The following is a 15,910-nucleotide window of genomic DNA, read 5'->3' as shown; positions in this document are numbered from 1 at the left end:
TTTTGTGTTGTATTTAAGACCTATGCTCCAATGTCTTGGGCGATTTGCTTAATGTGAACTGAATTAGAAAAGCATGAACACAGCCTTGGATTGAATTTTAGGATTACCTGAGGTTGAACACTTGGATGGCATGCAGTGTGTGGACCCAGCATGCGTGAACTGTAGAATGGGGATAGTCGTTTCACCTATGTCCATATATACTGGTAGCTAGCAAATAGATCTACCTAGCTTAATTTTTGTAGGTCTTAAGTTACTCTACTCACTTAATTCAAGTCATCTGCTGATAGTTGTAAAATTGTTTAGCTGGCTGCAACCATTGTCCAGAGAGCTATTGTGAAGACCCATGTGTCCACATCGCATTTGAAGGGAACAACTTTTACCTGGGTTTTATCTTTGAATGAAGTGGGACTAGGGCATTGGTATTTTACATGTAGATTCCTCATGCCTAGGCATTTCATATGATACCAAAATTTGTGACCTTTACTTTGGATGCAACATACTTTCCAAAAAAATGTTAACCTTGCTTATATCTTCTGAAACAAGTGGGGACGGGGCTTCCTCATGACAGGGCTTTCATTTTGTACCAACACTTGATATAGTGACCTTGAACTTTAACCTACTTTTCAAAAAGTCAGCTATGTTTTGAACTAAAAGGTATAGGGCTATGATATTCCACATGTAGGTTCCTTATGACTAGGTTTTTCTATTGGTACCAAGACTTTGATCTAGTTTTCAAAAACTTGTAACCTTGGATATATTTCATGAACCATGGTGGAGATTGAGAGTGCAGACTGTCCAGTAGGGGCCCTGCTACACTAGGTTTGTTGCGACGGTGGTGGTCAACCCTCGGATCCCTGGGGATGGATCTTGAAGATCCGGAGAAATATTAAGTAGAGTCTTTAAAGGCCGGCAATTGGGTATAAAAGCAGCCAATCGGTGAAAATGGTGGAATATATGAATTTTCTGGTCACATTCAGGTTGCAGCACTTATTTTGCAAAAATAAAGATTAAGCTGTTGTACTGAAATTTTAAAATGGGTATGCTTGTTCCCTTCATAACTGCATATATTGGCCATATCTATTTTAGATATAAATTCTCATGAAGTTTTAATTTTGGCCTAAAAAATCTGAAGCAGGGCTAAATTTGTATTTCAAACTAGAGATTGGCAGTTTGTGGGTGTGATTATCTTTTGTTATTGTTTACACCGGATGTTGACTCACATATTGCACGAGCATGCTTGTCTAGTTCTAGATAAGGGGGATTGCACCAAAGGAAACATGTAATCAAATCACTGTACAACGTGGAAAAAAAGTACTTACTCATATATCATTGGTAAATCCAGATTTTATTTTTTAATTATATATAATCACATTCCTTTAAAAAATTTGTTAACTTTATAAAAATAACTCATTAGGACTGTTCAGTCTGATCGCTGTTTCAGAGTTTTGCAGGATTGCTGGTACATTTTCTAGAATAATGTCAAGCATGATGTTTGTCTGATTAAGCAACAATCTCCTAGGCCAGTTGTGTAACTCCCATTGTCTCTCACCAATGATGACAAATGTCCAATTGATCAACCATCACTTTAAAATTACTCTCAATCTGGACTCTTACGTGTGGACATTACAATGTCAAAAGAGACAATCACAGATAGTAGGTCTCCAAATATCATAATGGACAAAGTGTTTCTTAATCATCCTTCAATGCACATGTCCTCCATTGCACAGCTACAATCTTCTCATAATTGAAAGGTACCAAGAGGAAAATCATAAGTATTAGTATATCATATATACCAATATTCTGTGTATATTATCGAAAAACTACATGTTTTAAAAGACATGGATAAAACAATGATGAATTCATTTTGTAATTCCTAGGGTGAAGTTTTGTTAAAGTAAAAACCTATCCTTTCAGTGCCTCACAGATCCAGCAGAGTGGTAGAAAAATGCGGGAAAACTTTAGTTTATTTTGATAAATCATGCCAGTCTCCCTGTTCAAAATATCGTCTGCTACAGAGCACGTGTAGAGTCAAGCATCAAACTGCTGCTTATTCTGATAACACTGCTAAGCCCTGCCCTCTTGCCATATATGCTTAATTGCTGTAGGGGTGTAAATTTTTCTAGGTTACCCCCGGCCTTTTTAAGGCAAGCTATGTTGTCTTAGAACTGACAACTCTTGTTGGATTCTTACAATTGTAGTAATGGCAGATAACTATGGATTGGAAGGGCATCTAAATTCAGGTAATCATTATATGGAAAATTTGTAGTGTTTAGAAAAGAATAAAGGAAACATTGGGGGGAAATGCATGACCATGTTCTTTCTGGTAAAATTTTATGAAAAAATCCTAACTAAATCCATGGTTTGATAAATAATGCGGCAGTAAAAAGAAATCCATACATGGTATGAACTACAGTTGACGTGCCTGTACAACCATCGTCGGATACCCACGACTAATCTACTCGAGTAGAAGACGAGATTAGCTGTGAGTATCCGACGATGCAATACAACAGGACCTTGCAAACTCTACTGGCTTGGGGCAATGCTTGACACCATTATGCTGCAGGTAATTTATGGAGTGCCAAACCGATATACACTCAAATGATTGAATATATTTAATATGAAAATATATCATCAATTATTGAAGGCAATGATCGAAATTGATGCAGCATCAAGTCTATTATTGAATCGATGCGCGCATAATATTGCATTGATGAGAGCAATAATTGAATTAATGTGCGCATCAATTCAATATTGGTGGGAGTTGTCTACAACGCTGTTGTATAAGGAATTAATGCGCACATCAATTCTAAGAGAGCAACAATTCAATTAAAGAGGTCATGAATTGTTAAATTGAAGATATCTCAAATGATATAATTGCTCTATCTAAAAGAATTATTGCGCGCAGCAATTGAATTATTGATATTAATTCAACTGAAGAGAGGAGTGATCCAATTACTGCAAGCATTAATTGAATTATCACTCTCTTCAATTGAATTGTAGCTTGCATCAATTCAATGTTGATATCAAGTCATTTTAAGAGAGCAATCAGCAGAATAAATAATGTTATTGCGCTTAATAATTCAGAATTGAAGATGTCATTAATTATCTGAAGACATTTTAAAACTAAGTTGTGCGCATCAGATGAATTTATGATAACTTCCAAATAATTAAAGATACCTTCAACTATTCGAGTTTATGTTACATGTAATTTGACGATTCATGGGGCTTTAACTTGAATTATATTTTGCGAGCAATGATTCCACCACATTGATGTGTGCATCAATTAATTCATTCGATGTGCGTATCAAATCAATTAAATTGTTGTCATTAATTCAATGAATGCGCGCAACAATGCATTAAACTGCATTAAGAACCACTGCTCTCTTTAGTTGAATTATAAAATCAATTAATTAATGGAAGATATCATCAATTCATTTGAAGAGAGCATCCATTCAATTTTCACGAGCATAAATTCGCCAGAATTTCCACTAACAATTCAATTAATGCGAGCAATAATTTAGAATTGAACATAAAGAAAGTTTCATTTCAATTGTTTTTCGCATCAAATGAATTGATGATATCTTCGTTTAATTAATTATTTGATTTTATGTTAATTTCGTGCTTCTCATTCGATCTATGCTAAAGTTACTTCACGTCACTCTTACAGCCCTCGCCACTCTTACAGCCAACACCACTCTTACAGCCCACGTCACTCTTACAGCCAACAGCCCTTGCCACTCTTACAGCCCACGCCACTCTTACAGCCCACGTCACTCTTACAGCCCACGTCACTATCAGAGCCCACACCAGTCTTACAGCCAACACCACTCTTACAGTCCATGCAACTCTTACAGCCCACACCACTCTTACAGCCCACGCCACTCTTACAGCCCACACCACTCTTACAGCCCACATCACTCTTACAGTCCATGCAACTCTTACAGCCCACACCACTCTTACAGCCCACGCCACTCTTACAGCCAACACCACTCTTACAGTTCATGCCACTCTTACAGCCCACGCCACTCTTACAGTCCATGTAACTCTTACAGCCCACGCCACTCGTACAGCCCGCGTCACTCTTACAGACCATGTCACTCGTACAACGCCCACACCAGTCTTACAGCCAACACCACTCTTATAGCCCAATTAATACGTTATATAAATTGAATTGTTGCTCTCTTCAAATGAATTGATGATATCAACAATTTTAAGAACCTGTGCTCAATCCCTTTGTAAATTAAGTTACAATAAAATATGTTCAAACCAACAATATTAAATTGATGCGACACACAATTCAGTTGAAGAGAGCAATAATTCAAGTAATGTGTGCATCAATTGAAATAATGAAGCGCGCAACTATGATTTAACTTGAATTCTTTTAGAGCGGTACATAGAAATACCGAAATACCCGTGATTTACCGAAATACTCTCAGAAAACAGCAAGACAGCTTATAAAGAAGGAAATTTCAAAAAAGAAAGTTTACAACATTAACTACAGGTTACATGGACTGCAAACTACATGTGGATGCAGCATGTTGGGGAAACGAGTACATGCATATCATCAGGTGTATACACAAGTAAATGGACAATATCAGTATTATACCAACATATGAATAATAAACTATAATGATTTTTGTAGTTTTAAAGCATCACTTCTTTTTCTGAAAGTTTTAACTAACTATTCACTCAATTTGACAATAACTGGTTTGTCTTCATTAATCACCAACGAAGTAAATTTGTCCTTATATTTGTAAATAAATAAAAATTTTGTTGAGCTTGTATATGCCATTTAAAAACATATTTCTCTCTTCAACATGGAATGGACAATCAGTGAGGAAATGAAATTCATCTACTACACAATTAAGGTTACATGAAAGGTGAGTTTACGAACAGTGATAATTCACATATTCTTTTGTTTCGTTGGTTTCTTCCTCTTTCAATTCGAAGGTCATGTGCACTAATTCGAAATTTACATAGAGTTTTTCTTAATTCTAGGGATTCTAAAAATATATAACTTTCCATATTAAAGTTTTCTTTATACGAAAAATGTGTTGTGAGTTTTCCTGATTTCTGACCCTCTTCACGTCTTTTTGTCCAGTAAAGTAAAAGTTGTTTCGTACTTGATTTTTCATTTGTTTTTTGAAAAATGAGAATTTTAGATTTTTACAATTGGGTACCAAAATACCCATATTCCTCTTCAAATAACTAATGCTTTTGTACCAACAATTTATATTATATGAGTTCAGATTGATATATTCTCTGTATAACAGAAATGATTCTGGGCAATTCTCAAGTCTATGCTAATATAGTGAAATACTTTGGATTATAGAACAGAACATATAGGATATCTACCCAATTCAGAGATTATTGCAGTATTAGTACTTCTTTTATCAGCACCCAGTACGGTAGATGTTTACAAAACTTAATATTAAGATTTTCTACCTCCCAATTTTTAAAGATATAATATATTAAATCCCTGTCCTTTTCCAGCATGCGTGTTGAAAGTGTTCCCCATATCTCGCAGCCATACAAGACAATGGGTTTTACCATACGGTCAAAAAGATGTAAAAATGTTTGATATAATTGGTGGATTTATAGATTTGATGTCTTTATAAAGTTTGAATGAGGCCTTAAGAGCTTTTTTTGTATAGATCAGATTTTGCTTCCTTGAATGAACCACAGGAGGATAATATTACTCCTTGATGTTTATATTTGTTAGTACATTCAATACATATGTTACCGAACACAAAGTTTTCTTTAATTAGGCCTAGGTGCCTGCTTTTATTAAAAATTACTACTTTTTCATATTATTATTTTGTCTTATTCAGTGGTATTAATTTCTAAGCACCAATCGTTGCAATATTTTTAAAGTAAGTTTAGTTTGTTTTGTAGTCCATTCTGGTTTTCTGAAAGCAGTACAAGATCGTCCGCATATAGAAGAGAGGTGATTTTCTTTCCAAAAAAATTTACAGAGCCAATGGTTTCTTCATCCAGTAATTTAGAAAAATCGTTCAAAAATATTTTTAAAATATTTGGGCTTAAGACATCACCTTGTCGAACTCCTATCTCTGGTGTACATATGGAAGGGTTAACTTGTTCCCTACTTTTATGAAAATATTGTTGTGTCTATACATACTATAGGCCTACATAATATGTTGTAGAATAAACCATTGATATTTAATTGTAGGAGTTTTAGTATAATGCCTTCATGAATAAGAATAGGATTTGATGCGCGCATCAATTCAGTTTTATTAAGCGCATGGTGGGACAGTGACAAAGCATAGATGAAATGTAAAGAAAAGACACGGTTTCATATAAAGTGAAAAGTGGCAAATGGTCTCGCCGGAAAATTTCCGCGAACGGTTTACAGTTTATTTTGAAGCGTTCGCAAGACAAAGACGTAGTTTGCGTCAAATATGGCGGACGACGAACACGATGTAGACAAGTAAGTTCTATTTTTAGTATAATTCGTTTTACAGAGAATGATATCGTGTAAGTAGAGTTAATTTTATGTATAATTCGACATGGTTGTGATTTATTTCATATCAGCGTTGCCACAGTCAACTGTTTAATGGGTATTTAAAGGTTGATTGTGGCACCGTTTTTAAATGATCAAATAATACTGTGTGTGAAACATACATGGGCTCTGAACGGAGATATTTATAACACGTGTCTCTGGCCTTGAATGACATTTGAATGTGCATCATAATGTAAACATAGAGTCAGACACAATGTGCCATAAGGTGCCACCTTAAAAGTAAGTTTTATTAATTTAACAGGTTAGGAACACTTCCCCTATAGCGGTACATAGAATCACCGAAATTACCGCTAATCACCGAAATTACCAAAGAAATGACCGAAATTACCAATAAAGGGGCCGAAATTACCTCAGTGTATGTTCATCTATATACTATCTAGTCACTCATCAAATTTCATGAAGATTGGTAACAATTTAAAGGAGTTATGGTCATTAAACCGATTAATGTGAAGCGTAAATTTATACGAGTTATTTCCCATGTTATATATATCGTATTCATGGTATTGATTTATACAATGTGTGATAAATAGATAAAATAAAATATTTATCCTCAATTTTATATTGCCATTTGGAACTTACTGGCTATTCATAGTTCGCTTACTGAGTACCTGTCGGTAAAGGGAAGTAACTTAGATTCATACGTCACAATAACCGGTTTTATGGAAACAATTCCTTCAAATCGTTACCAATCTTCATGAAATTTGATGTGTGACTAGATGGTATATAGATGGACATATACTGAGGTAATATCGGCCCCTTCATTGGTAATTTCGGTCATTTCTTTGGTAATTTCGGTGATTCTATGCACCCCCCCCCTATAGCGAGATATTCTCGCCAAAACGCGATTATCCCTCTTTAGCGAGAAATAAACATTACCATAAACAGGAGTTTTGGCGTCTTTATTGAAAATAATGGCAAATCACGTGCAACGCTGAATAAGTGCGACACACACTCAACATGATGCGAATTGTTTCTATGAAATTGACAACATAGTAATGAAATTGCATATCAAAGTTGCTGCGTAAGAGGGAAGCAGTCTGAAATCCAATACACATCGTGAGTGGTTTTGTTTTGATTCATATATTTGCAGAAGTATCAAACATTTTAGCACTTTTTCTTCTTTTCACGTGAATCACGAAAAGATGTACTCCGTGGGTGTTTTTCTCTGTTGTACGTGATATATTTATTCTTGCTAGAGAGGGATAATCGCGTTTTAGCGAGAATATCTCGCTATAGGGGAAGTGTTCCCAACCTGTTTAAAGTCAGCACAAAATTACATATATAATATATCACACATATATTTGCCAATGTAAGTAACCGAAGTGAAAATGGCATGCTTTCTTCGATGTTCGTATACAATCTCCAACTCTGCAGTAGCATGATAATTATATCGTGCTTAAATAAAAACACCAACTCTCAACTTCAATACCATAGCTTTTACTTTAAATGAAGTTGCTTTCTTTTTGTTATATAAAAATGGATTTACTTTCATGCAGAAAAACAAGGTTGACATCCCCTGTCTTGATATTTAAAAAAAAACTGACCTAAAGTGGATAAATTCTGGTAATTGTTGACACTTTGGTCATGCAACTAACTATATATTGCTTCATAAACCATTATTGCATGGCGAGTTTGTGATTCATTTATGATTTACATGTACCAGTTATTTAAAACCGTCTGACATAAAAAGCAAAGAGACTCCAATTGTACAAAGATTGTTGAGGTAATACATGTCTTCATAGTTATAAAAGCTTTTAGAAAAGTTCCAACAAGAAAAGAATTCACAATGTATTAAATGAGCAACCATTTGTCATATAAGAGAATGATCGAACATTGCTGGTGATGTGTTTACATCATTTAGTTGAGTGAGTGCTACAATGACTGTTTCATTGAGAAAGATAGGAGGATTACAATTTTTGTTTTCTTCCAGCTTTGATGATGATATTGATGATGATGATGAACCTTTGGATGAAGCAGTGGAAACTCAGGAGGTATGTGAGTGTGTATGTTCAGGGCTCGAAATTAACATATGCCCGTCAGTCTGTGACTGGTTAAAAGTATGGCGGACTGACTGACATTTGTTTTAGTCAGTCCAATGGGACTGGTTAATTTTCCATCATTTTGGAAAATATACTTATGAAATTTTATACACACATTTGGCATGCTTTAATCTGTAGATATCAGACGAATCTGATTTGTAAATATAAATCCCACATTTAAGTGTTACAATATTGTCTGAGGCATATTGAGTTTAATTTCTCTTTAATAACATTAACGAAATATGTTTAATTATTTCTGGAAAATTCTGTTGGACTGGTAAAATTTTCTGCGGACTGGTTGAAATTATACCTCATCAGTCCGACTGGACTGGTGACATAAAAAGTTAGCTTCAAGCCCTGATGTTTAGTATGTGTGTATGTACAGTTACCCCATCAGTCCGACTGGACTGGTGACATAAAAAGTTAGCTTCAAGCCCTGATGTTTAGTATGTGTGTATGTACAGTATGTGTGTATGTGTATGAAGCATAATTTTTGTATATGTGCAGTTATAATATACAGTCAGAACTCATTATCTCAAACTTGGTGGTGCCAAGAAAAACCTGAGATATCCAAAGGTTCAAAATATTGATGTTAAAATACAAAAAGAAAATGTAGTGGGGACTTACAAATCACTTCAACATATCCATGGATTTGAGATATCGATGTCCGCGATACCGGAGTTTAACTGTATATATCATACTAACTTCAAGTATTACTAGCATCAGGAAAGTAAAAAAAAAATTACCTGAAATTTATTGCTCTTTTTGTTGATACCTCTTAAATACCCCCAAATAAAGTTTGATTAACATTGAATTAGGATGGTGACCAAATAGATATATTACCAGCTGACCAGGCCAGTCAACCAGTGGCGCCACAGAAGAGAATCACAACTCCATACCTGACAAAATATGAACGTGCTCGAGTATTAGGAACAAGAGCACTGCAGATAGCGTAAGTATCTTAGTATGGTTATGTAGAGTGGAGCTAAATTTCACTATTAATATTATCATTTCATTATTTTCAGGTTTTCGTGTCAAAATTTGTTTTCATGCCATTTTGAATCTATTTCTATCGATTCTGTATAAATGTCATGAAACTGCTGTTTAAATTCATTACTTGGATAGGCATTACCAGACATTATAAGTTATTTCTGTATTCACAACTGAGCATAGTCAGGGTATCATGTAGCTGCAGAACTGTAGCTCTCTGGGAAAACATTAAGACAGACCAGAGACCAGAGATCTGTAAAGACAGACCAGAGATCTGTAAGGACAGACCAGAGATCTGTTAGGACTGACCAGAGATATGTAAGGACAGACCAGAGATCTGTAAGGACAGACCAGAGATCTGTCCAAATATTTTCCCAGAGAGCTACAGATTTGCACCAACACCTCAATCAGAAACTAAGATGGTGATGGACAACAATGCACAGCTGATACAGAAGCTATTATTTATATTTGTTTTTGCAACAGGATGTGTGCGCCTGTGATGGTGGAGCTCGAGGGAGAAACAGATCCTCTGCTGATTGCGATGAAGGAACTTAAGTATGTATAGAGTATTGATGTCAGTTTTGTTGAGAATATTAAAGGGCATGGACACGATTTTTGATCGATTGAAATTTACGGTATTTTGTTATAGAAATAAAACCGTTTTATATTAAAAACTGTTTTATAAATAATTGAATTAATAATATTTGTACACAGGATATACTTTGTATTTATATAAAATCTGGCTCCAGAAATTGTGTTTGTCAACACACTTATCATAACCAGGAAGCCACATGCAGAGATGATAACATCAAGATTTCTAAAAAGTACATCTAAAGCATTCAACATGTGATAAATCAATTCAGGGATCAGGGAACAGAAAATGTTTGTTGTGAAATAAAATTTTTACCGAAGCCGTCAACTTTGTAGTTGAGTCACGTGACATATAAACGTAATCAGGGCTTATGCCTTGTTTTGAAAATGAGAAGTTTAGATGTCTCAAATACATCTTTGCATCAGTTTTTGAAATTTAGGATTGTTGCTATGCTTTAAACACAAATCAAATCGCTAAATGTTTTTTTTTGTTTACCAAAATTGTGACCATGCCCCTTTAAAGACAAGAATGGTGACATGTACACTGTCTTTAGAATGTGTATTGTTGTATACGTAAAACAAGAAAAGAAGAGCAATGCTTACATGTATGTACTACTATTGCATTGTTTTAACTTTGGCTACTTTGTGTAATTGTTTAGCAAACACAGTCTGATGCATGGGAATTTTTTCCCAGTATGTATCAGAATATCCTCAATTTAGTTTTTACACTTAAAGGGACTGATTCACGATTTTCCTCCAAATTTTGTTTTTCACTTTAAATGATCAAAATCTACAGTCTAATATGTTTAGACAAAAAAAATCAGATTATTCATGATGACGGAAGCTCATTATAGACAGTTTCTTATTTGTTTTGAAAACAAAGATTGAGGTGTGTTATTGTTTATGGGGTTTTCAAAATAAATGGATATTGATCCAAGTTTATAATACATGTATATATCACATCTCAAGTATACTTTAGGTAAAATGTGTCATTTAAAATTTGTGATTGTACAAAATGAAGATGTTTTGAATTACAAAATTAACATTTCACTGGTTTGTTTGTTTACATAAAAAGATTTGAATCTTTGTTTACATAACACTGAATCAAAGCTAAAATATTGCTCTTTTACTGGCATTCAGAAGGTCCAAATGTTTGTCAACATTAAATGAGCTATATTTTTAATTTTTTAACATAAAAAATGAAAAACATTTCCAAAAACGTGAACCAGTCCCTTTAAAGGATTATATATGACGAGGGCTCTATTCATCCACCAAAATTTATATTTGTGTATCTTGTGCAACACTGATAATCCCAATGCAATTCAGTTGTTATTTTCAGGTTGATAAAAATGATGTACAACTGTAATTATAATGTCATAAATATGACATTTTCCTACAATTTTTGGTATTTTGACATGAAATGACTGTTTTTCATGCAATTTCTTAAAGACCACTTTGAATGCAGGCAAAATTTATATCTTTACCTTTTCAGTACACTGTACACATCTCTTAGAAAAAAATCGTTCACAGCTGTGCTCTAGGTTTTCTGACAGAAATACTTCCCAGAGACTAGCACTGAAACTACATTTTTAGCAAAATGTTATGTACTCCTTTATTATGATTGTGATTATCAGAGACAAATCATTTGAAATTATATTGGACATGATCTGTTTAAATGAAATAAAATACCTAGCTTTCTTTAAAGCTTTTAATTAGAATTTTGAGCATTACAGGTACTTTGGAGATTTCATGACCAAGAAAAAATTCCAAATATAAAGTTAGTACCGGTTGTTAAAAAAATACTGTGCAGTAATTCATACCTCCTTTTATTGTTGGATTTGTGCAGAGCCAGGAAGATTCCCATCATCATTCGGAGGTACCTACCCGATGGCAGCTACGAGGACTGGGGAATAGACGAGCTTTTGATGACAGAGTGATTCTTTTCCTACTAGGACTGGGGAATAGACAAGCTTTTGATGACAGAGTGATTCTTTTCCTACTAGGACTGGGGAATAGACGAGCTTTTGATGACAGAGTGATTCTTTTCCAAGTTTTAATGAGAGACTGACATTATTTGTTGTGCGTTTCAGAGAGAATGGATGTGTGAAAGATACCATTTTTATCGTTTCATTAAAATTCAACTAAACCACATGCTTGTAATGTTGATTTCTATTTTAGTACATGTGTAGTGTTACATACCAACAAATGAACATGATATGTGTAATTAGATTAAATTAAATGAAGTGATCTGTTTATACGTCTGTTGGGAATTAAAGTACTGGATAGAGCTAAGTGTGAAATCTGACATGTACAGGAAATCTGACAACATTAACAAGGTGTAATACAGTGAAACTTCTTCAAACTGGCCCCTCCGAAAATCGGTCCTCCCTAAATATCAGTCACGTTTTAAAGTCCAGGCAGAAATCTTAACATTTTATTACAAATAAATTCTAAGATTAAATTAATCTTGTTAATGTCGTCAGATTTCCTGTACATGTCAGAATTCACACTGAGCTCTATCCAGTACTTTAATTTTCAACAGACGTATAAACAAATCATTTCATTTAATTTAATCTAATCTTTACCACTAAACTAGACACCCCTGGTCACTTTTTAAAAAGTATCAGTTAACAAATGTGTAATTTCCCCTCATAACACCTATAACTTTTTAATGACAAGAATGGCTTCAATGATTTCTATTAGGTGATATTGTCACATGGTCAATCCAAGTGACCCTTCTAAATTGAATTCTGTGCAAAATTTAGTAAACAGATATTGAACATGATGAATGAATAGAATATCAAACTATAAATTTTGCATCATACCGTATTTTTATGCCCCCGAGATCGAAGATCGGGGGCATATTGTTTTGTCCTGTCATTCTGTCATCCAGTCTGAAACTTTAACCTTGCTAATAACTTTTGAACATAAGTGATAAAGCTTCGATATTTCACATGATTAGTCCTTGTGACAAGACCTTTCCGTGGGTACCAACATTTTTTACCCTGAGACCTTGACCTTGGAGTTTGACCTACTTTTTAAAAACTTTACCCTTGCTAATAAATTTTGAACAGTAACAGCTAGAGCTTTGATACATCATATGGATATTCATTATGACAAGACCTTTCCGTGGGTACTAAACCTTTTGACCTTGACATTTGACCTACTTTTTAAACAAGAGGCCCAAGGGCCTAGAATCGCTCTTATGATAAATTGTACAACCCCACCATTTCTATTCTTAGCCTCTTAGTATTCTAAATCTTTAGTTAAATCCTAAGAATTCAAAAAAGTAGGTCAATGTGACCTACCTTTTGGTTTACACATTTTGAGAACCCAAGAAATATCAACTGACAAAGTTTGATGATTTTAAGCCAATTAGTATCTGAATATTGAAATATAGCTGTCAAATTCCAATCGTAGGTCATGGTGACCTACTTTTTGGTCAGCGAACTCCGAACATGCAAGACCCATCAACTGACAAAGTTTGATGACTGTAAGTCAAATAGTATCTGAAATATATAAATATAGGTGTCCAATTCCTAAAGTAGGTCAAGTTGACCTACTTTTTGGTCGAAACCCTTCAAACATGCAAGACCCATCAACTGACAAAGCTTGATGACTGTAGGTCAAATAGTATCTGAAATATATAAATATAGCCGTCAAATTCCAAAAGTAGGTCAAGGTGACCTACTTTTTGGTCGACACACTCCATAGACTCAAGATGCATCAACTGTCAAAGTTTGATGATTGTAGGTCAATTAGTGACTGAAATATATAAATATAACTGTCAAATGCCAAAAGTAGGTCAAGGTGACCTACTTTTTGGTCGATACACTCCGAAGACTCAAGATACATCAACTGACAAAGTTTGATGATTGTAGGTCAAATAGTGTCTGAAATATAGTAATTTAGCTGTCAAATACCAAAAGTAGGTCACGGTGACCTACTTTTTGGTCGACACAAACCGAAGACTGAAGACGCATCAACTGACAAAGTTTGATGATCCTAGGTTTTACAGTGCCCAAAATATGCACCTAAAATTGAAAATGTGAAATTTGAATATCTGCAAAATTCAAAAAGTAGGTCACTGTGACCTACTTTTTTATAAATATGTTTCAAGGCCTCAAGATGCATCAACTTACAAGATTTGATGATTCTAAACCTCTCGGTATTTGAAATAACAACTTAAAATATATCTATAAATGATAAGCCATAAAATTCAGAAAGTAGGTCACGGTGACCTATTTTTCAGTTGACGCATTTCAAGGTCCCATGATCCACCAACTGACAAGTTTTGATGATCATAGGCTTCAAAGTGTCCAAGGTATGCATCAAAATTAATTTTAAAATAAATACCTGCAAAATTCAAAAAGTAGGTCACCGTGACCTACTTTTGAGACACCTTGACACAAGGTCCTAAGATGCATCAATTGTCAAAATTTGATGATCCTAGTCCTTATAATGACTAAAATATCTAAGATTTAAGGAATTTAAAAAATTTATAAATTTAGGTCAACTTTGAAGTGACCTTGAGACCACACCCTTTTCCCCAGGGTAATGCCTTGAACAATTTTTAATCTACAACATATCCTCATCCTTATGTGTAAGTTTGGTGATAATCTGCCCTGTGGTTCTTGAGAAGAAGATTTTTTAGCAACCACTACTTTTGTTTGTATTTTCCTGATTATCTCCCCTTGTTAAAGGGTCACATCCCTCTATTTAGTATGTATGAAAGCCCTTGGGCCAATGATACCCTGTAACAAATTTGAAAAAAATTGGCCAAGGGGTTCTTGAGTTATAGCCCTTTTTCTAAAAAGTTTACGCACACCGCACAAATGGCCATAGCATTAGCTCTTTGAGCCTTTGGCTCAGAAGAGCTAAAAATTGACATTGGTCATAACTTCTAAATGGTAAATATTAGATCTTTCATATTGCACATGAGCATTTCTTGTGACAAGATCTTTCTACCGGTACCAAGATATTTGTCCTTGTGACCTTGGTCATCTTCGGAATTGGCCATTATTGGGGGCATTTGTGTTTCACAAACACATCTTGTTTATGGATATAAATGGAATGAATAAAAAAAAACACCACATGAGTAATCATGATAACTGTCCAAAGATACATTGTACATTATTTTTCTTGATTGGTGTTTTCTTCTCATGTAGAAGCTTTTGAATAAATTTTACATCCTAGGAATACAGAAACAGGCGAGCTGATAAAGGAGCACAGTGTGTGTCCATGGGAATTCCAACACTGTTGGAAGACATGATCACCAAAGACTAAGTAAATATTATCAATGAGAGGAACTCGTACAACTTTTAATATCAACTTCAGAGTAACTGTGTGGATAATCGGAGAGGTTTTAAAATTGGTATTTGGATGACTGATCACAAGATGTGAATATATCCGTGTTCCATTCTTATTGAAGCTTATGTTTATGATTTAGTGTGATCCTGGTACTCTTTAATTTTCTGTACATTTCCATATAAATTTGTTTATCTCCAATTGTGGCCCCACCCTAACCTCAAAGCCATGATTTGAACAAGCTTGAATCTGCGTGTCAGGAAACTTTCGTGTAAATTTCAACTTTTCTGGCCCAGTGATTCTTAAGAAAAACATTCTTTAAATAACCCCTCATTTCTGCATTTTCTTGATTATCTTCCCTTTGAAAGGAGCACGTCCCTTTCTTTGAACAAACTTGAAATCATCCTATAACCAAGGATCCTTTTTTAAAAAAATGCAAGAA

The 15,910-nt window shown here is 34.5% G+C and overlaps 2 protein-coding genes across 2 annotated transcripts; one reads left to right on the top strand and one right to left on the bottom strand.

The window, feature by feature from the left end:
- Positions 1-3,715: 3,715 nt before the first annotated feature.
- LOC125676702 (keratin-associated protein 5-2-like) lies at positions 3,716-4,093 on the bottom strand. Its single transcript, XM_056159021.1, has one exon. The coding sequence runs from the start codon at positions 4,091-4,093 to the stop codon at positions 3,716-3,718; it is 378 nt and encodes a 125-aa protein (XP_056014996.1).
- Positions 4,094-6,357: 2,264 nt separating this feature from the next.
- On the top strand, positions 6,358-12,312 carry LOC125676811 (DNA-directed RNA polymerases I, II, and III subunit RPABC2-like). The gene is made up of 5 exons (XM_048914635.2): positions 6,358-6,448; positions 8,472-8,532; positions 9,399-9,532; positions 10,054-10,125; positions 12,008-12,312. Exons 1-5 carry the CDS (start codon positions 6,420-6,422, stop codon positions 12,096-12,098), a joined length of 387 nt encoding a protein of 128 aa, XP_048770592.1. The 5' UTR covers positions 6,358-6,419; the 3' UTR covers positions 12,099-12,312.
- The last annotated feature ends 3,598 nt before the right edge of the window (positions 12,313-15,910 follow it).

Source organism: Ostrea edulis, chromosome 3, assembly GCF_947568905.1.
Source record: "Ostrea edulis chromosome 3, xbOstEdul1.1, whole genome shotgun sequence".
Taxonomy (NCBI): Eukaryota; Metazoa; Mollusca; class Bivalvia; order Ostreida; family Ostreidae; genus Ostrea; species Ostrea edulis.
Note: the sequence above shows the minus strand (reverse complement) of the source record. Positions and strands in the feature narration are given on the sequence as shown.